General features: G+C 42.0%; 1 protein-coding gene across 3 annotated transcripts; it reads right to left on the bottom strand.

The window, feature by feature from the left end:
- Positions 1-300: 300 nt before the first annotated feature.
- PARP14 (poly(ADP-ribose) polymerase family member 14) lies at positions 301-19,662 on the bottom strand. Of its 3 annotated transcripts, XM_065671375.1 has the most exons (18): positions 19,428-19,662; positions 19,218-19,324; positions 19,088-19,121; positions 17,157-17,354; positions 15,868-16,155; positions 13,746-13,982; positions 10,658-12,912; positions 10,029-10,262; positions 9,533-9,754; positions 8,461-8,551; positions 7,396-7,545; positions 6,798-6,860; positions 5,623-5,790; positions 4,561-4,767; positions 3,879-4,466; positions 2,607-2,752; positions 1,890-2,064; positions 301-1,484 (listed from the first exon to the last, which is right to left on the bottom strand). In XM_065671375.1, the coding sequence occupies exons 1-18, from the start codon at positions 19,618-19,620 to the stop codon at positions 1,195-1,197; spliced, it is 5,646 nt and encodes a 1,881-aa protein (XP_065527447.1). In that variant the 5' UTR covers positions 19,621-19,662; the 3' UTR covers positions 301-1,194. The 3 variants fall into 3 exon arrangements, with proteins under 3 accessions (XP_065527447.1, XP_065527448.1, XP_065527449.1); XM_065671376.1 differs by lacking the exon at positions 5,623-5,790; XM_065671377.1 differs by lacking the exon at positions 17,157-17,354.
- Between the last annotated feature and the right edge of the window lie 1,990 nt (positions 19,663-21,652).

Below are 21,652 nucleotides of genomic sequence, written 5' to 3'. Positions count from 1 at the left end.
TGAATGAGCAGCCTGATGGTGGTGGCTCTCCCATGATACTTTCAGGTTCATATTATTGCACACCACCCTCCCTTGGAAAACATGCCCTTTGGCAATGTTTACTGCTCATCTGGACACACCAACCCACCATAAAACTTCAAAGTAATAGCAACCTACCTACATAAAGCAAGTAGTGGAGGATTTTACCTGAATCATCCAACAAATGAAGTCAAACCTGAATCATTTGGAGGAGCCAAAGGTTTTTAGAATGTGGAAGGGCTGCATCACTGTGCTTTTTCACTGGAAGATCTTACAACATCAAAGGCTGCAAGAGGTTTATTTTTTAACTCTGTCAACATGCTACAAAGATGATGTTGCTTCAGCTCCCATGTCAGGGACAATACAAATACCAGACTCTGAACTTTGGCTTGTTTAATAGTTACCCTTCCGAGACAACACCCTGATGTAAACCTTAACTCCCCCACCCCTCTGTGCTTTCCTTTGCTCTATTAATTTATCCTTAAGATCTGCAGCTGGTATATGACAACAGAAACACCGTCTCAAGATTTACCTTCCTGTCTCTCTCAGGCTAAATAGCTCAGGCAACACCTGTAACTTTCTGTAGAACCACTTCTTACCCTGCTAAAGAGGGTTATTGTATTAAAAACATGCAACTAGGTCTTTGAGCCATCAAGTTCATTGAAGTTCACTGGTTGAAAACCCATACTAAGTGTTCAGAGAGATCTAGACAAACACAAGCCATTAACTACAACTAGTTCATTTACTGAAAACCACTGTATCAGAATTTACAATGCAGACTGTCACAGAGTGCAAGAAGACACCAGAAATGCAACACTGAGAGAAGATCCCTTCCACTCCCCCATCAGCATTCCTCACTGCCTAGTGTAACTCAGATGGCCATAAGGCTGAATGGAAAGGCTAATATGGGACAATAAGGATTGATATGTAACCTAACAGCCGTTTTCTGTAGAATATTGAGCTCTCGTGTTAAATATGTTAAACAGCTACGCCGAGTGTAAAGAAGCAGTCTTTCAGTGTGTCAGAAACTGACAGAGGTTGCTTAAATGTAAACAAGCTGTAAGAAATTAATTTGTTAAAACTACTTGTTCTTTTCACTGTATATTTTGTTATAAAACAAAAATTGCAATCCACCAAAGATTGCAAGACCAGAAATGATGGCTGCAATCAAAATGCTTATGCAGTGAAAGTGATAAGGTATTCTGGGTAAGCTTGAGTGTCATGAAATATGATGAAAATGGATGGCTGCTTCACATCATCAGCTGAACTATCAAACCGATCTGTAGAGCTACTAGCATTTTTTGCTGCTGGAATAATTGATCCTTTTCTGCCCTGGGAATATTCTCCAACAAGGACTCGAGCCAAGTACATGTACTTCTTCCCATCCATATCTGGTGTAGAGTAGATGGCATTGGCAGAATAGCTGGCCTTAACGGCAAAGTATGTTCCATTTCCAAAGTGTGCAGCTGTAGTCAGAAAAACAAATGTGAGCATTTCATTAGCAGCAATCATTCACCTGCCATCTTCAGAGCATGTGAGTCTCCTGAGAGTTTTGCTTTTTATTTTCAATAGGGAGATATCAAAATGGGTTCAAACTTCAACAGCGGAAGTTTAGGTTAGATATAACGAAGAAGTTCTTTACTGTGAGGGTAGTGAGGCACTGAAACAGGTTTCCCAGGGATGTTCTGAATGCTCCATCCCTGTCAGAATTCAAGGCCAGATTGGATGGGGCTTGTGCAACCTGGTCTAGTGGAAGGTGTGCCTCCCTATGGCAGGGGGGTTGGAACTAGGTGATCTTAAGGTCCTTTCCAACCCAAACCATTCAATGATTCTATTCAGGAAAATAAGAGTTGTTTTGAAATTCACATTACCGTGCATTCCAGCATAGCTCCGGTTAAATCCACCGTTGTTAATGAAGGTTAATGAATTCTTACTTGTCCCATGAAAGAGATGCCTCTCATTATTTTTGTTGCCATTTTTGTTATCCATTTCACACTTTTTTATTTGGTAGGCCTTCCACAGATATAGGTTCTGTACCCTTTCAATCTGCAGAGTTTGAGAGCAAAACAGAAAGAAAGAAGGTTGCCATCATCAAAAAACATGAGTGTATATCAACAATTCTGTCTGCTTCCAAGATTCTACTCCTAGACCTTATGCATATATGTCAACTATGAAATAAGTTAGTCAAGTCACTTCAAACTCTGGCATGATGGACAGCAGAATCCAGCCCAAAACATGACAGAAACACTCCATGGGAAAAACATAGGAAAGATTTGCAGGTTTCAGGGGCAGAGATGCCATGCCTACCTGCAAAGCAGACATGGCTTAAGCAAGCAATTGCTCTGCTCTACTATAGCAAAAACAATTTAAGGGAAGAGCGCACTTCCTTGGTGCTGGAGAATCAACAGCTTAGAAGTTGTTCCAAATATCTCAACCACAACATTAAACTGATGCTGATTAAAGTTACCGACAGCCATAAAGACTTGTACAGCTTCAGAAATCCCAGTGGAATTTATTTTTCCATTGTTAGTATTCTTCATCATTGCTATCAAAAGCATTTATGCTCAGACATGATGACAGGATTTTACCTTTTCAATTTTAAATGACTGACAGGTCTCCAGAAACCTTTTCTGCACATCTCTATATTCTCTTGTTTCTGGTCTTAGTTCCACTATTTTGAGTCGCTGGTTTTCCATATCATCCCATGTTGCAGGGAGTACAATTGACTCTTGACCTGCAGAGAAACATAAAGCATATTTGCCCAAATTCTCTGCTTAAAATGAAACATGCCCTACTACAAACCCTTCTAAACACCCATACATCTAGCTTATCACTAGTGCCTATTGCTCTTTTTCAGCCAAAAGTATTCCATGGGTCTTTTATGAGAGGATTAGGGCTTTGTAGTTTCTAGTTTGCCACTGCACTGGCAACTGATGTGCTCGAATAAGTAGTTCCTAGACAAGTCTACTCTTCACAGCTGAAGAGGGATTCTCTGCAACATCTTTTACTGGTAGCTTTCCCTGCAAATTAAATTTTTAAGTATAAGGAGCAAATGCATATTTACTGAGTAGTTAGTTCTCATCAGCTAAGAGACTAGTAGCAAAGCATTTGAACGAGGAAGGATTTCAATTAAAAAGTTCAAGAATATACCCTCCATCTGAAAAGCAGAAGACTTTTAAATGGAGAAGACTATCTTCCTTTCATCCCTTCTCTCATTTCACGTGAGGCCTACTAATTATCTGTGTTGTTAAACGGTAACACTGACTGATGCATACGTCGCAGACATCCAGCGTTATAGGTTCCTTCAATTAGAAGTGATATTTCTCGGTAAAAGAACAAAAAATTAAAACCTGAAAATATGTGCAGGAGGCATTACTAAAGCACTGGGGGCTGCACTGTTATTTAAACCCATCCACATTCAAGGGTTAAGTGGTCAAAATTGTTCCATTAAGATACAAAATGTGCCCCTGTAAAACTGGACAGGACAAAGAAAAATACTAAAGGGAAAGTCCTGTACGGATGAGTCAGGAAAAGGCAGCTCTTTCTATTGGAAAGGACCAGAAGTAAAGGGAAGAAGATACATCTCAGGAACTCAGAAGTGAGCTGAGATCTAGAATGATCACTGCTACAAACATCTATAACTACTGCCAGTAAGCCTGTTAAGAACCTCAGAATGCACTACCTACATTTAAAAAAATAAGAAAAAGTAACTGCAGGATTCTTTTATTTTCATTTCCCAGTTCAGGTCCCTCCTGCATCCTCCAGAAACGGACCTGCACAAAACTCCTAACAACATTTTGCCTGTTTTTACCATTTCTTACTCTGCGGGAACATCAGTCTGTCAAGATGCTTTTACTTACATTTATCAACACGTATAATGGGTGTACATTTTCCCTGGTCGTCCACAACATGTTTAGCTTCTAAATTCGCTGTGTATTTTTTCTCATTAATGATGACTGAAATTTCTTTCTCCTTTGCTAGGAAAGCATTTTCCAAGCGCATATTTGTGAGATTGTCAAAGAGCACATAGGAATCCTTTTCATAATATTTCCACTCAATTATGCTTTTAAGAAGTTCTGCACTGCTCTCTTTCAGTTTAGCATTTTTTACCCTGAAGATCATGTCTTGAATAGTTGAATAAGCAATGCAGACATCTTTTGCAACACCTGAAATTCTAATAGAGCTACCGGCCAAATAAAGAGCAATTCTTAATTTATTTTCTAGGTCATGTAGTTCTTCACTCTGTTCTTCAAGGAAATCAGAGATAAACTCATTTGTGATTTCTGCTTGAAACTGTTCCTTTAAGATTGCACTTCTCAACCAGTCTTCAGTTTCTTCCACTTTCTTTTTGCTTTCACCACAAATCTGCACAACAGCCGGCTCGATTTTCTTCTTCAAAACTGCTTTGGCTTTTCCATTTGGGGAAAGATTCTCAGAGCTCTGGAATGCTACATTGAAATACACAAATAATTAGTATTAACCATTATCAGCTGGTGCTAAACAGATTGATCTATAATATGTATTTAAATGACATTTACTTACACTTTAACTTGGAAAGCTGTAATCTGGCTGCTGTTTTAGCAGAATTTTCTCGTTTCTGCATGCTTGTATGGAACACACTCAGCAGATGTGGCTGAAAGATGACAACTTTAACAGTTTTCACATATGGAGCAGAGTTACTTCTTGCAAAGTCAGTTACTGCATCTAGCATGTCTTCAGCAACTGCAGCTGCATCACGGCCTGCCTGGCCTGAAACAAGCCATAAGTGTTTTGCCTTAAAAAAGCACCAAGAACTGTTACAGATAGTTAAAAAATCTCTAGAAGAAGTTATGAACGTACCACAATCACTTGGATCGTAAATATGTCAGAAAGAACTGCAGGCTACCAGTTTGGACAGGGAAAGGAGATTTGAGACACCTTTCCAGGAAGAGAAACATGAAAGCTTGCTGTTGTTGACATGGCAACTGATCAGGTTATGATGTAGACGTTATGGTTTGGTTACCTAATAAGCCATGGGCCTTAGGCTCAATGGCCCAGTGGCAAACTCTTTGCTCAAAAAGCAAGTCTAGTTTTATCCATGCAAGATGTCCCTGCATGCATGGGGCCTAGTTCTGGATTAGCTGACTAGGGATTTCTACTGAAGTGAAAATTACAAGAGAAAAAAAAGGGACAATCTGGCCTCTCTGACAGGTTCACATTCCATCCATAGGAACCTCACTTGTGTGGCTGCTAGCCAGAGCTGCATTATTTACTGATTTCAGCAATGGAGAAGCAGTTGCCTGGATATTCTCTGATAAGCTACCCACACATATTAGGCTGCTGCGACATACACATATGGTGCTCCAGGAAGTATAGACATACTTTTTAATCCCTGTTAGCGAGAATATGTCAGATCTAGAGCACTCATACTCTTCACATACCATCTGACTGCAAGGAGTGAACTTTTCTAGGTCTTTATGAACTTCTTCTAGTAGTTTTAAAGTCTGCGGTTTCTGAATACATTTTCACAAAGAATAACCCCTCCAGATAAATCAATTTCATCACTTGAACCCTGAGATCAGCAGAATCACAAACACTAAACCCACTTCACAAGGAGATAAAGACCTGTTCCTATTGCTGGGAAGGCAACAGAGGTGTACTGCTGAAATTCACACTCCTGAAGCACTGTGGAGACTAGCATCTTGATATCATCTTGGGCAACAAAATGAATTATTTTTTTGCATGGCAGCCTTCCCGCTTGGGTGGTGATATAGCTCTTGTTAGCTTGTGAAGCTGAAACATTAAGTAGGAGAACATAATCAGTCAACAATTATCCACACTATAGATGTGTACTAATCCTCATTGGGACATGATAAATCATGACAAATACTCCCCAGAATAAGCTTCAAGTCTCCTTCCACAAACTATGCATCCTCCTCTCTCTATTTTCACTTTCAAGGCACAAGGATCCATTTTATGTCTGCAAAACATTTGCCTCATTTGGCAAATTAATTTTGTGTGCACCTTTATTTGTCAAGTTTTCTCTGCAGTCTTTGAGAACTTCCTACAGGTTAGTCCTGTGCTTTGTCTTCATGCACACACAAGCGTGCCATCTGCCTTCACGCTGCTCAATCTGAGTTACCCGCTCGGCCTGCACAACAGAGATTTACCTCTCATACCCTTCACATAGTTCTTTTCCTTTGGTCCTCCAAGCTGACCTCCACACCAGCATCCCCCACTGCCCTTATTCTGAGGGCCACACACTTGTCCATCCTTACTCCCCATCCGTTACATCTGCTGTTCTAGCTGTATCTGGTTTACAAATAAATGCCTCTTCTGAGGCAGGAACCCAGCTTCCCCAGTTTTCCCCTTTGATAACACACAGGATGTGATTGCGATTTGCTGTTGGCTTAACTAGCAACCATTTTCTCAGGCGTGACAAAAGGAGTTGCTTTCAGTGGGGTAAGGCTTCTCTATTAACCTGTCAACATCATCCTTGCTCATGGCTCTGTTTGGTGTAGATTTGATTTGTTTTTATCATGGAAAGCTTTATTGGAATAACAGGATGCAATAATGAAGACATTTAGTTCTTTATAGATGCTTAGAAGCCCTCTCTTCAAGACATTTCTTTTACTTCCCTCATTAGACGTTTTACAAGTATCACATTAACTGATTAAAAACTAGCTGATGTAGCACAGTGCATAGTACAGATGGATGTACAGTAGGCACTGAGAAAGTATTCCAACAGATTCCTGCCATACATGAACACTTTCAGGAAGGAGGTCAGAAAGGTACCATACCTAGTTGGGCACATTCATCTTCAACTGCTTTTCCAGCACCGTTCAGAATTGCTCTAGAGACACCTTAAATGAGAAGAGGCATATGAATCCACAGTTACTACTGTTAATGCCATAAATTCCCATCTGAGGTAGAACTGCACACCACATAATATCTAAAATATCTCAATGCTGATAACAGTAAAGGTTATAAATGAAAAGCAGCCTAAATTTTAGGCTTATGCTTTTCAATTCAAAGTGATGCCTAAAGTAGCTAACAAGTTTCTCTGAGGTCAAAATGTCACTGAGGTTTGTCTTCTCCTTTAGTCTGACAGATGTTCTATGAAAGGATTACATAAAACAAAAATTGTGAGATTCCCTTTCCTCAAGAGTCTTAACCATGCCATCCTGTAGCATAGATTAACAAGAAAAAGGAATTTTCAGACACTTCCTAATTGAACCTTTGTACCCCAAGAAGCAAAGCAGAAACCACACTGTGAGACAAAAGGGTTTGAAACATTGTGGGGAGAGAAAGGAAGAAGGTGGAAGAATACTTCTTACTCTCCTTATCCAGCCCTTCCGATCACAAGCACTGCTTTCATACATAAGTCAATTAAAGTACCTATTTTGAGGCTGAAGGTTTTGTTTGTTATGTTTACAATAACATCTCCCTCTTCTTTGGTAATATCACCTTCTGCCACCTGGAACACGATGGAGCCAATAGTCATTTCATGTACATTCTGTGCTGGCATTGAAGAGGTACCAGAGAAAGCTGCAGGAAAGAAAGAGAGCAGAAGGGAGCAATGAAGTATGAGGCACTTGTTCGTGGGCACAATGCCTACAGAGACCACAGTCTGGCTCCACATTCAGCCTGTGAAGAAGACTGCTTGCCATGTTAACTGAAGATCATTCCTTCTTACAGGAGTCTCTTATCAACCTTCACCTATTCCCATCGTTGCTATTCATGCTGAGATGGCAGAAAAACTTGTTTCACTTCACACCCGGTATACAGACACTCCCTTGCAACATTTTACTGTATAAACCTTTGCAAACCGCCAAGGTAAGAGAGTAGCAAACTCGCCAAGTCTCACTCCCTTGCTCCTCTGTCACAGAGTTTTCAGGCAGGTTCTCTACTGTGTGACAGGAACTTTTTACCTATGCCTTATTTGTAAAAACTGGATTAAGTTTTCAACCATTTCCTACACTCTGCAGTTCCATTAGGCTGGATAACACCAAAGACATTTCACTCTGGTTTTGCTATTCATCTAAATGTGTAAAAGATTGAGAGCGTTCCAAAGAGGCCACTTGAAGACACATAGCCAGGAACTCACCTGACTTCCCAGGACATAGGAAGACACTGACCTGTTAATGATCTAATCAAGTACTGCAGCAATAAAAGAAACAGCCCTACTTGTGCCCTCAGCACACAGTAACTTCTGCTGAATGAATCACAGGTACTTTTTTTTTTTCCTTAGCATCTCCAACACTGTTTCAGACATTACAGAGATGCTCAGCCTGAAAATACTGTATGTTGTCTTTTCAGCAGCCATTTCAACTGCTACTTGGACTTTGGGAATGACATGCCCACCAAACACATATCTAAACATCCCTAATGAACACCTTCCCTGGAATATTTAAAAGAATAAAAATATCCAGCAGGCACACAACTTCTGTGAAGCAAGCTTACCTGTGTCTTGGCTAGTCTCGCTTGGAGAAGTCTTCTGCACTGTAACATCTACAGTATTTCCACACCTGCTCTTAAGTTCATCTGAGAATTCCTAGAGAAGGAAATTACAATCCACCCCTGTAGAAGTCCTTAGATTAGTTTTCAAACCTTTATTTCTACTGTCTAAAAAACCCCACACGTATTTAGGAAGAGCTTAATGCAAATTACTTCATACCATATGCCTAGATGCTCATGGCAAGTCCTGACACACAGTTGTTTTCAGAGAGCAAGGTTAGCCAGTGTGAGCAACAGACATAATTGATAAATAACTAAGTCAAAGCCCTAGTTACCATTCCAGACGGATACATTACTAGATGGCTCCCTTACACCAATGCCTAGTCTATCTTCCAGCTCAAATCTTGCAGCTAATACCACCCTTCTCTTTGCACAACAGCTGAGACTCTGGTGCAGTAACCTTCCAGTTTGCCTTTCAAAATGTATCAGCTACTGCACAAAATAGCAGAAGTCAAGAGATGCAGAAACATTTATTTGGGCAGTAATTCACAAGGGGTCTATTTTGAGAGATGCGTGTGTGAAATGAGTAACTTCAGAGCAGATACAGAAAATTTGTGCTAACATGATACTGAAGAAAAGGGGATATGGAATACTGATACGTTTCTACAGGAGACGTTTATTCTTCCCAAAAATAGACACTAGTACTCCATTGAAAGCACTCTTCTTTCCAAGAGTGAAGGTGTCTATGCAGGAGTTGCAGCAAATTCATTTGTAGGCAAGTCCTTGGTACTGAAGAATTAGACGAGTTCATGAGATGAAGGCACTTATATTTTCATCTATATTATTACCAGGAAACAGAAAAGGATGGAAAGGGAATAGGGCTGTACAGGACAGGCAGGTGATCATGAACAGAAAAAAGAACTTTCAGTACACACAAGAAAGAGACTGTCAGCAAACTTCTTTAGTAGAAGCCCAAGCACCCTGTGGATTCTTTGGAGATCATCACACAGCCAAGTATCAAGAGATAGAACCCTAGTAAACTTGCATATAATAGACACAGAAATATATGGTAACTCACCTGAATATTAGCTATGTCTTCTGGATGCAACAGAAATTGAACTTTCTCAAGAGAATTTACTCCGTTTTTACTACTGAACTCAAACACCTTGTCAAACAGTAATTTAGCAACAACAGACCTTGGGAATCCCAAATTCCCTGTCCCAATAGCTGGGAAAGTAACTGACTTTAAAGATAGTTCCTCAGCAATCTCCAGGCATTTTGTGATGATGCCACCCAAGACCTGTAAAGCACAATTGTTTTTTCAATTACTGAAAGTAATTTTTTCTTCCCAGTATATGCAATGTAGCACATCCCCTTTAGCTACCTCTTGGTATTAAAATACAGTAATTGCACACATTACAAGGAATATATTAGTAAACGAAGGATCAGGCACACAGTAAAGAAAGAATAGGCCACCTTGCTTGACACTCTCCCCCATTTCAAATAAAAAGTGGCATTAAACCCAGTATAAAGACCGGTTAAATTAGAGTTCAGGCAAATAAAACCCCTTGTACCTTTGTAGATGCGTATCCCTGTAACCACGCAGGTACAACAGCATGAAGCACAACACTGCAACTTAGATTGTAACCTTTTGTTTTCAACACAGAACCTTCCTCAGGTGTTTTTCCTAGGCCTTCTTCTTTTAAGCCTCTCTGAAGCATTGGCCCCGCCTTGCTTAGCAAAGCTTTGGAGAGGGGCCCTTTATCAAGCTGGAGATCTTTGGCAACACTGATGACAACGATGTCCGTCTGAAAAACACACAAGCAAAACCTCTAGTTTACAAGTATCAAATTCAAATCTCACACTGATGAATCTAGTACAGTCTGCCTGCTGATTTACAAAGTAAAGTTTTGGGACTGCTATCTGAGAGTGAGCAAAGAAGTTATGCTCAATCCTAGCAACACAAACCTGCCCAAAAGCTGAGTTAACAGTGAAATACATTTCAAACCAATGGGAGAAAGTGAAATTTCTGCATTCCTGGTCTACTCATTCTGCCTCCATTTGGAAAATGTTTATGCAAGTTTGTTCTCCAGGAGAAACTAGCACATCAAACACTGAGGTAAGCAGGACCTTACACATGTAGCTGGTTTAGAGAAAAAGGAGAAGCTTGGCATTTTAAGAGCAGGTAATTTAAAACACTTACTGTAGCATCTTCAATTCTTCCTTCTTTCAGTATGATGTCAAGACCTTCCTCAGTGGTTACCAATGGGAAGTTCTTGCTATTTTGAGAAATTTTCCTTTTCCTAGGCTGATGAACTGTACTGGTCTGATGCAGTGAAGTGTAGAAAGGTGGATAATCTGAAAACACTTCTCCAAGTGCCTTGCTGAAAGCCTGAATTTTATTCTGTGCAATATCCACAAGATGAATCTCCTTCAAGCTGATGTCCCCCTTGTATTCTTTCAAGGTCTCCTTGATGGAGGCTACAATCGAATACGCACACAGTTCCAGTGGGAAGCCAAAAATCCCGCCACTTATAGCAGGCAGAGCTATAGAACGATGATGAAACGTTTCAGCCAGTTGCAGACTTTTCTTCACTGTCTGTCTTAACAAGCACACACACTGCTCTGCTTCATCCTTCCTCCACCTGGGCCCAACAGCATGAATTATGTTCTTGCAGGGGAGTTTCCCTGCACCCGTGATAACCACACACCCAGGCTGCAACCTCCCGTTCTTCTTCACCAGCTCATCACACTCCTGCTGTATCTCTGGACCAGCCGCTTCTAACAGCGCCCAAGCAACACCGCCGTAGTGTTTTAGGTCTTCATTAGATGCATTTACCACAACATCAACGGGATGAGTGCACAAGTCATCTTTATAAACTGCTACTACAACTCCACCTATGGTCACCTGCCCATAGGGTTTACCTACATTACTATGTCCTTGCTGTTCTTCCACCTGCTCTTCTGACTGCTCTTCCAGCCTCACTAGACAGTTAAAGTCTTGTTTCGCACTGGCAGCAAAGAAGTGTTCTCGCTCCTTGAAATATGGCTTGGCTCCTGGCTCTCTAATTACCACACGTTTATAATGCAAGCCAGACAGAATTTGTTCAACTAAAGTAACTCCCTTCAGCACTTCTTTTCTTGGCCCACTCAAGGATATAACTCTACATTTATTCTGTGTGATAAAGTCAACTTTCACATCTTTATTCTGTAACTCACCCCAAACACTGGTCTTCTCTTTTTCAAAAAAGTTTATGACTGCCATGGGCTTTCCTACGATGAACTTTTGTACTTGCGTGTTTTTATCTATAAAGCTAAAAAGTTCCTCAAATGCTTTTTCTACTGCTTGAGAACAACCAGCAATAATGACCTGACTCTGTGCCTGAGTGACTGTCACAGCTTTATTAGAGCAGTTTTCTTTAGTGAGCATTCTCCATTCCTGCTTATGGAGGACTGACTCATCCTCCAATGTAATGCTTTTGTAGACCAGTTCCTTCTTTATTTCTTCTTCTGCTTTTAGGAGATCTTCAGGAGCATTCCCTTTCAAGATGATAGCGTCTGGGCAAAGCTCATAAAAGGCACTAATTTGTTTTGTCATAAACAGGCTCTGTGACAGGGTTTCATTATCAATATGCTCTAAAAACTGGAAAATATAAGGGTGGACAGTAACTGTTTTCTTTACCATTTTGTGTATATTCTCTAATATTTCCCCTTTTACTTTATAAACTTCCTCAGGCACTCCATATAGGTTAATTACCTTCTGCAAAGGATCATAATTTATCTGCAGGGCTGGGAACTGCATATGACTTTTTTCTTCAAGGCCAGTACTCTGTAAAATTGCATATTCCCCTGGACTCACCAACACCATTTCTTCAGTTCTTTTTTTTTCTCTTTCAATTTCTCTGGTGGCCTTTTCCATCAGAAGGGTCAGTTCTTGTTCAACATTCTTCACAACTTCTTTTTCACCTACTAGAACAAGTAAGTCCTTGGAAATATATGGGATTATCAGATACTCACCGTGGGTAAAGCCATTTCTAATGGCTTCCCACACCTCTGCACTTACTTGACATTTAATTGCTTTGTACTTTGATATGCTATGTGAAAATGCTGTGGAAACATTTTCATTCCATGTCTTGATCACTCTAGATACTGATCGCTTCTGCTCAGACAAAGTAGCTGAAGGATGCAAAGTAACCTTTGGGTCTGCACAGCAGGGTTCAGGCCACGTTAGCACACAATTATGCTTTGCCATTTCATAACTTATTGTCTCAATTAGTCTATTATTTTTCAGCAAGTAATACCAGATATATGGATCCAGAGGCAATATAATTGGATCTGGCTTCTTTATTTGTGGCCCTTCCTTTCCATAAAGAGCTGTTCCCAGCGAGGTGTAGAAAGGATAGACAAAGATTGGTGTTTTGTTGATTGAATGCTTCTTTGCCAAGATATTGGTTATATCTAAAAAATAAAAAATAAAAATAATAAAAAAATCCCGAACAATTATGCTAGCACTTAAAACCAAAGAGTTGTTTTTTTTTTTAACTCTTTTTTTTTAACTTTTTTTTTAACTTTTTTAAGAATTCCAAATTATTCAAGAATTACTGGTTTTAAATGCAAAAACTAAGAGAGACAGTTAAGAACCAACACTGTCCACCTCCAGGAGGTACACACAGCTTTGTCCCCACTTTTGTTATATGCTGTACTTGAAGTGTTCAACTCAGTAGTTATCTGGGCTATTACTCAGCAGTATAAAGTGATCACTCCTCCGTTTCCAACCTCCCCCAAAAAGAGCACCTACTTTCTTCAACTTCCTTCCAGCTCCCCCTTTCACTCCAACTCCTCCAGCTTCCCTCTTGTCCTCCACCTTCCACAGATGTTCATGTTTCTGTCACTGGCTGGACAAACCACAGCACCTGCTCTTTGACCAAAAACCTGCCCAAGAAGTTGTCCTCACACAAGCCAGACAGCACACATTGCCACGGGGCAGCTGATGGTGAAGGTGGTAGCTGCCGGGTATGTGTCCTGCACTAGGTAGGCCTCTGCTTTCTCTACTGAACTCAAACTGCAAGCTGAACTCTGTCAGGATCAAGGCCTGGATGAAATAAACTATTCTATGCTGCATGCTCAGCTGGTCCAAAACATAGGCTTGCACTCCAGTTGGCAGAGACCTGCTGACAAAGCACCAGACCTACTGTATTATGAGGGCAAAACAGGCATTTCTCTAGAAAATCCACATTTGGATCTTTAAATGAACGGATCTCAAAGAAGTAAGATTTGTATTTTTGCATTACCTTTATGGTCTTTGAATGTAATGATAGCTGCATCTTCATCAGGCAGCTGCTGAACATCTTCCACATGTGCACCTCCATTCTTCTTATTCTCAAAGTAGACAGTTATATAGTCACTAGGTATGTTTGGTGGTATATTTTCAGCCCTAATGCTTTTTGTTAGCTCAAGGCACCGTGCAGTGATATTTTGTTCCTTTGCTCTGTGGTTTTGATTAAACTTCTCAACAAATTCCTCTGCAGCTGAAACAGGAGAAGAAAAAAAGAAAAAGAAGCAGAAAAAGAAAAACCAAGATCAAACTAATATCTTGCTTTCTTATCATGATGGTAGCAGACCATCCTTGTGTGCATTGACCACAGCACTGAATTACAAAGCATCTATTAACTAAGAGGTGCCCACAAAGCTACTTCTTTCCACATATTAAGTATCTGTCACCTAGTATTCACCACATGGTTGATCACAATTGTTGACTACAACTACCGTAGCCAGAATCTGTCACTGGTTTTCCTACTGAGTATCACTGGGTCTATCCTAAACGAAAGTACGATCCGGTTCATTTTTGGGCTATGGCTTTATACACAACTAGTCAGACATAAGTCAACAGTTCAAATTTGGATTCTTTCAGGTTTATGATAAACACATTCTATTTTCACTGGGTTTTCCCTCTGTTGTCATCACAGTAAAAGGCAGTCTTTTACATTTGCCAGGCAAACACACGATTAAGTTTTTAAAGGATCTATTTCCTAAAGGCTACACCAAAAACCTGGGAAGGGACCACAATATGAAAGGCAAATAATTTCTGACTTCTAAACCAGAAAACACTTTCTCAGAGACTAAAACTTCTTTGGTTTAGCTATACCACAGACTAATCCCTTCACAACTTTAAGATTCCTGAGCAATTTAATTCTTACGTATTACCAATAATACAACTGTTCCTGCTAAATTGAGTCAAAGTGGCATATAACCTATTTTTACCACATTCTACCTTCTAAAGAGATGTACAATTTTTCCACACAGAAGACAGAATTCTCTCTTCTTTCCTGTCCCATCTCCTCACCCAGACTCCAGTACATGTAAAATCACCTTGTCCCTAAAAGAGCTCAAGTGCAGCAGCACTTGAAGAATCCTGGAACCAGTTCACCACGCCAGTGTAATTCAGTTCTCCTGGTAACACGGTGCTGTTATCTCTACAACATCAGCTATGGCATTGGCTTACACTATTTCTGAATCTGGTCTTATCAGATCACCCACTGTTGCCCATGTCCTGGGATGGAATCTGTTAATAATATCAACCATAAGTCAACCGGAAAGTGCCCCTGACGTGTCACTGGTGAAAAGTAGGAGCAAACACCTCTCTGTCACCTGGAAGATGCCTCTGCTGTAAATCACTAATAAGGCAGAAGAGAAAGTATATACTTTTTAGGGTATCAAATACCCTAAAAAAAAAAAATCACAGTAGGCACGCCGTACCTTTACAACTAGCTGGTACTGCAGCATCAGGCAAAGCACACAGTGTTAATCCCACACTTCACACAACTGACAGCTGCTACTCTGCATAAGGACAGCATCACTTGCCTCAGCATCCCAGGGTCCATGCAGTGCAGTCTCCAGCAATGACCACAGCAGGCATCTTTCTAGAGAACAGCTGTGAGAAGATGCTGCTTCCCTAATCCTCTCCCAGCCTCCAATCTATCACAGTAAACCTCACAGGCCTAATGCAGCTTATTTAACAATGTTGAAAACCTTTGTTCCACCTACTTGTTCAATTTTCCCTCAAATACATACAAACTTACTACACATGTGATACCTTTTGGCAAGGAGAGATTTTATCATCAGCCTTTCCTAAGACCAAATACATCCTTATATTACTTGCGTAAAGTTAGAGTTTGGTTTTAGTCCTACCTGTTCTGTTTGCTATCCAAATCAGAGGGTTTACTTACCCTCTTCTGTCTACCTTTTTTCTGTAAGGTATAGAGGCCAGTGCATGTCATTAACTTTAGCAGAGTAAATCCTCATTTAAAATTACGTAACATCAGATTAAACTTTAAACCTATGACAGAAAATATTAGTCTCCCTCACATACACACATGTAGCTAATAAGAAAAATCCACAACTCTGACTCCTTACCAGTATTTTCAGTAAAAGTAACTACAGCAGCATGTATTTCAGGTATCGTTTCCACACTGAAGTCACCATCATCCTCTGACAAGCCACTTATGTTCTCTACCAGCAGAATTAGCATGCAGTCTTTTACTGTCTCCTGCACATTTTCAAGCACAACTGTGGTGGAAGGCAGGGATCTTTGAGAGTCCTCCACTTGGCCTGGCTCCTGGAGAGTATCCACTTGCCATGGCTTCACAAGCAGGTCAATTTTCTTCACCGAGTGATTCTTCCTTTGCAAAACTTCTTGGGCATCTAGTTCCACAAGAAAACAAAGAAAGATATGATCTTCCCTTCCTGCCATAGCAGAGCAACATGCTAAATTATACTCTACTTTAAAAGCCTGGCCAGCCATATTTTATTACATCACAGAAGAACAGAAATAAGACACAACTACATTGAACGTTAGGGTCAGGATAAAAGCTACGGTATGTTCTAGATGTCCCCAGTGTCCCCCAAGAGAGAAAAGAAAAGAGTTATTTTTTGAGGTAAGTGCTGACTCCTGCTAGGACACCTCAAGCGCAAGAAACTGTTCTCCAGATCAGTACCATTTAATAAATAGCAAATAAAGAAACGGTCTTCCATCCTGCTTATCTTGTGTATTTAGCTAGTAACTATGTAACTATATTTGACCATGCTAAATATATATATATTTAACTATTCTTTCTGCATAAACAATTTCCTCTTTTTGCGTACATCCTTCACACACTAACAAGTAGCCAACAGCACTTTAGTGTAGAGGAAAACAGAGAAAAAAACAGATAAATTGAAGCTATTTTTAAAAATCTTTTTCACCATAAAGGTGAGCATTCACCTCTCTGTCTTATAAATACATAATATGTATTACAAATTTTCCTTCCAATTCTCAAAACCCTGGCAATTGAAACAAATATGAAAGAAAATACAACACAATAGTATTTACTCATGATTTGCAGGTAACAATGTACTATGCTTTATCCAGTCTCCTAAACTGGAATTAAAGCTTATGCATTCTGTAGTCTCCTGACATCATTTCTCCAGCATTATTCTCTGTGAGCCTTGATCTAAGTACTTGGGACAGCTCTAGAGAACCACTGTGAGAAGCACACATCTGTATTGGATGGACAGGCACATTTGTTCCTTTTTACATCCTGACAGACTTCGAAATAATACACCATTTCTGACGGATCAATGCCCACAAAGAGAGCCAGCACTGGTAAAGGCCTATTTTTAGAAGTGAGCTTTAGTAATGTAACAGCCAAAGGATACGATCATACGTTCCTCATCCTGAAAGGTGATGATAATTTGCTGATCTTTCTTGACGTAGGACTTAATGGTCCCCCCACCAGACTTCTTTTTATTTTCAAAGTACATTTCCACAATCTCATCTTCTATTTCCTCCCCAGAGGCAGTGGTTACTACTATGACAGATTTCCTAGGGCTTGCTTTTTTCACTTCCAGTTTCTCACATGATCCTGAAATGAAACATCACTCCCTAGTGCAAAAGTTGACAAAAAACCCAAGCTTATTATCTTCCAAGTTTTCACAGCACTTTTTGTTCAGATCATGGATAAGATGAGAAAAAAGAACACGCAAATAGTATTTCAGGTGTTGTTTTTTATTACAACAGCCTTCAAATCCCAAATAAATTGAGCATATCACTAGCATGAGTTGTTGTATAAATAGGTGAGGAGAAAAGGCTTCCATTAATCCCCAGGCAAGAGCAGCATAAATAATGGCTATGAAAGCTTCTTTACAAATCCACGATCAGAGTATCTATCACTTTTCTGCCTTTCCATTTACAGTTCCAGCCATTGCTGCGGTTGCTGGGTCTACACACGTTGTGCCACCAGAGCTCAGGTGTACCTGGGGTACACAGCTACAGATGTTCTATCACAGATCTCCCCAGCAGGGCTGGTGACAGCAGGGAAGCTCTGTGTAGGGACATTACCCAGAACTCAGCATCCACTGCATACTATCCCTAAGGAACTGACATGTCTGAGGTAGCCAGTGAAGAGGGGAGTTTCCTAAAGGAACTCATACAAAGGAAAAAAAAGGGGTATTTATTTACCTATTTAAGCTCAAGATCATTATTTCTACACTACATTAGAGAAACACCACAAGCCACCCAGGTGACCAGTGGACTATTGCAGCATAGAGGTCAATGAAAACCAATGAAGCAAGAATACAGTGGTGTCTGTTTGGTGTCATGCTTGCCTGTCTTCTCCTGCTGAATTCACACAGAATAAGTTTCCTTAGTCTGGCAGGTGGGAAGTGACACCTGAGGTTCATTAACTAGACATAAATAACAATGATTTCTCAGTCACTGGGTATTTCAAGAAGAAAAGAGTCGCACTCTTGCTGTACCAGGAGCTAGCACAGATTGAATTTAGTTTTATTTGATATTGTCAGAATCACAAACTTCTATATATTACTTTTTGCAAACCATGTGTCAAGTGTGGTCACAGAAACACTCTTTAAGCTCAAGAAGCCTCAGGCGTAATGTTAAAAACCAAACTAGCACACCATCATGCTTCATGAACCCTTGTAAGCACATCCTCCTGTCCATTACAGCACAGCCCTCACAGAGGAACTGTGTGTTGAACAAGAAATCTGTTGAGGACATTCCACCCTGGAAGGAAGCTCCTTTAGAAGTCAAGCGTCCCTGTATAAGTGTCTATCGTGATGTATGCAGACTCTGCACCACATCTCTACCTGCTGGCTTGAAACAATAAGGAGCATGGCTAAATTAGAAACCAAAAGGTAATGGCAATATCTGCCAAGCTGCTTTCCTGGCCTTGCATCCTTGGTCTTCACCTGTGCGCCACTCTTATTGGCACAAGTAACTCATTTGCATGTAGGATAAAGGTGGTATGTGTGACTAGCCAACTCTGGTCCGCAAGGAGAACACAGATGATGTCTGCTGGAACCACAACAAAAACTGCATGAAAGTTAGTTCGTTCAGGTTTTATGCATGCCTTGGAGTTTACTTAAGCGCTATCCTTTATAAATTACATTAAATTTAGGTTTTAAAAAACAAAGGGGAGTGGTGGAGGTGGTGAAATGACAGAGCACATCTCAACGCCAGCCTGGGCAAGCTCTCGACAAGCAGACGGCTCTGCCACCGTTCCCTTTCCCTCCCTTCCCCGGCCCAGGGGTGTCCAGACCCGGAGCCCCGGCCGCGCACCGAGCCTCACGAGGACCCTACCTGACGCCTCGGCCCCGCCAGCTGGTGCCACCTCCTGCAAGCGGAACCGGAGGAGAGCGGTTACGGCGGCCCCGCTCGCCCGGTCGCCCTGCACGCCCGGTCGCCCTGCACGCCAACCCGCCCGCCTCACCTGCGCCTGGCAGCCGTCCGGAGGCAGCTCGGCGACGACTAGCGACAGCTGCCCTCTGGGCTCCCACTCAAGCTCATGGACGCGCCGGTCGAGCACCCGCTGCCTCGCTGTCAACACGACACACAGCGGTGAGGGGAAGGATGCCACCGCCGGACCTCCCGTTCCCAAACGCGGATAGCGGCCATTGGTGGCCCTACCCCGGCCGCTCACCTTCGGGGTGCACGAAGCAGACGAGGAGCTGCCCGGTGCCGGTCCCGGCCCGCAGCTCGCACTCGCCGCCGCCCGAGCGCTTCTGGCTCTGGAAGTAGCAGAGCAGCTTCCTCCTCAGGGCGGGGGGCGGCTCGGCGGAGCCCCAGTCGCCGCGCACCAGCAGCGGGAAGCCGCCCGGCCGCTGCCCCGCCATGGCAGCGCCTGCACTGCCCACCCGCTCCCCCTTCAGTTTCGGTTTCATTTCTCCAGCGACGCGGACAAAAGCAGCGCCGGGCTCCGCCCCGCGCGGGGAGCGCTGCGGGCAGGAAGGGTCCTGCCCCCGGCCTCTGTAAGCAGACCTGGTTACACAGCCCGCTCTGCTCGGGAGGCCGTGAGCGTAACGCGGTACTTGCACAGAGCCGCGGCAGAACCTGGTTTTACAAAGGCAGCTGTTCTCAGTGCCTGAGCTTGTAACGCAGGCAGTGGGTAATACTCACTCTCCCTGCCTTACGTCTTGAACCCAAGTCGTGGCACAAAGTAGAACTACCTGTTTCCATCATTCTCCATCGGAAATACTTCTATCACTGTGCAAGATTGCAACGAATTAGTATTTCTTAGGAAGAAATACTGTGAGGGCGGTGAGACCCTGGACCAGGTTGCCCAGAGAAGCTGTGGATGCCTGTGATAAACGCATAAATGTATTGGCTTTCGCAAATCATAGGTGTTGCTATGTGGATACAACTGTATGAGATTGCAAAACTCGCTAAAGACACAAGATTAGACAACAAGCTGAAAACGGCCAGAACTCTAGAGCAAAATGGAGTCGCACAGCAAAAGAATTCGTAAAGGTCAAAGAAAAGGGGTGGGGTGAGGGGTGTGTTGATATGAGGAAAGCTAGTGCCTGGAAAACATAGGGTTAAAGTACTCTTAGCTTAACTTAAGTTGAAGATAAAGAACAGTATTTGTGTTGTAAGACTGTGGTGAGATAACAGAATTTAGTGGCCCCACTAAACATGAGTGAATTACTTCACACCATCCTTCTACTTAGTTTAGAGACAGTGCCTCCCAAACATCAGCTGGCTTTGGATACTCCTTGTCTGCCCATCCTGTTTTGCTTGCAGTAAACTTTGGCCGAAGGTCACACTGTTCTAAATCTTTGCCAGATATAGGAAAAATTACAGATATGGCTGGTTTCAGCTAGTTTTGTGATTACTGGGCCATCCAACTGTGCCAAAGGTGAAAAGTACACCATGAGGAAGGCTGCTTACTTCATCTTGGAGACCCCTGCCCTTAAGAGGAAGACTGCTTACTTCATCCTCAAGACCCCTGCCCACGATGACTGGAGAGCAGTGCGCAGACGCCAAGAGGAGGAGACTTACGATAATAAATTCCTGGAGCTAGTTATAATATTCCCTGCCTATATGCAGGAATTATGATTACGTGTATGACTAATGCAATAGTGAAAGTAAACCTGTAACAAATGCTAATCAGTGTGCCTCTGGCTACAGTCACGCGCCCAGTGCTTTTGCTTCTGCTTTATTGACTTTGTCCCTCCATAAAACTCTATTATCTTGATTAGAGGAGTGAGCCCCTATTTCACACGCCCCATCCCTGGAAGTGTCAAGGTCAAGTTGGATGGGGCTTTGAGCAGCCTGGTCTAGTGTAAGGCGTCCCTGCCTATGGCAGTGGGGTTGGAACTAGATAATCTTTAAGGTCCCTTCCAACTCAAACCAGTTTATGATTCTATGAAAGAGTGTTCCTCAGACCAACATGTCACCTAGCTGAGGCAGCTAGCCCAGGACTTTCCCTTGCAAAGTTTCAGCTATTTCTTGCTGTGTATTTTACTAATGTGCCCAAATCTGAGACACTAAAATAGCAGATAAATGAAAATTGGTTTTGTCAGACATGCTGACTGGGCCCATGGGGATGCCTTTGTTTCTCAGTGGGCCATTAATCTTTTGTTTCTTAATTTACTGTTCTCTTAACAGTTTGCCCAGGCACATGCTCTCCTCCCTTGCTGTAACCCAGGCAAAGTAGAATCATAGAATCATAGAATAGTTAGGGTTGGAAAGGACCTTAAGATCATCTAGTTCCAACCCCCCTGCCATGGGCAGGGACACCTCACACTAAACTATGTCACCCAAGACTTTGTCTAACCTGGCCTTGAACACTGGCCGGGCATAGAGCATTCACAACCTCCCCGGGCAACCCATTCCAGTGCCTCACCACCCTTACAGTAAAGAACT

This window comes from Lathamus discolor, chromosome 3 (genome assembly GCF_037157495.1).
Source record: "Lathamus discolor isolate bLatDis1 chromosome 3, bLatDis1.hap1, whole genome shotgun sequence".
Classification (NCBI taxonomy): domain Eukaryota; kingdom Metazoa; phylum Chordata; class Aves; order Psittaciformes; family Psittacidae; genus Lathamus; species Lathamus discolor.
This window is presented reverse-complemented; position numbering and strand designations above follow the sequence as displayed.

Excerpts from the sequence above, each read along its gene's own strand:
- PARP14 (XM_065671375.1), bottom strand. The coding sequence starts at position 19,620 with ATGGCGGGGCAGCGGCCGGGCGGCTTCCCGCTGCTGGTGCGCGGCGAC. Across the intron at positions 17,355-19,087 it reads TGGCGGGGCCGAGGCGTCAG|GATCATGTGAGAAACTGGAA; the intron begins GTAGGGTCCTCG and ends GTTTCATTTCAG. Across the intron at positions 6,861-7,395 it reads AACCTTCAGCCTCAAAATAG|GTGTCTCTAGAGCAATTCTG; the intron begins GTACTTTAATTG and ends TTCTCATTTAAG.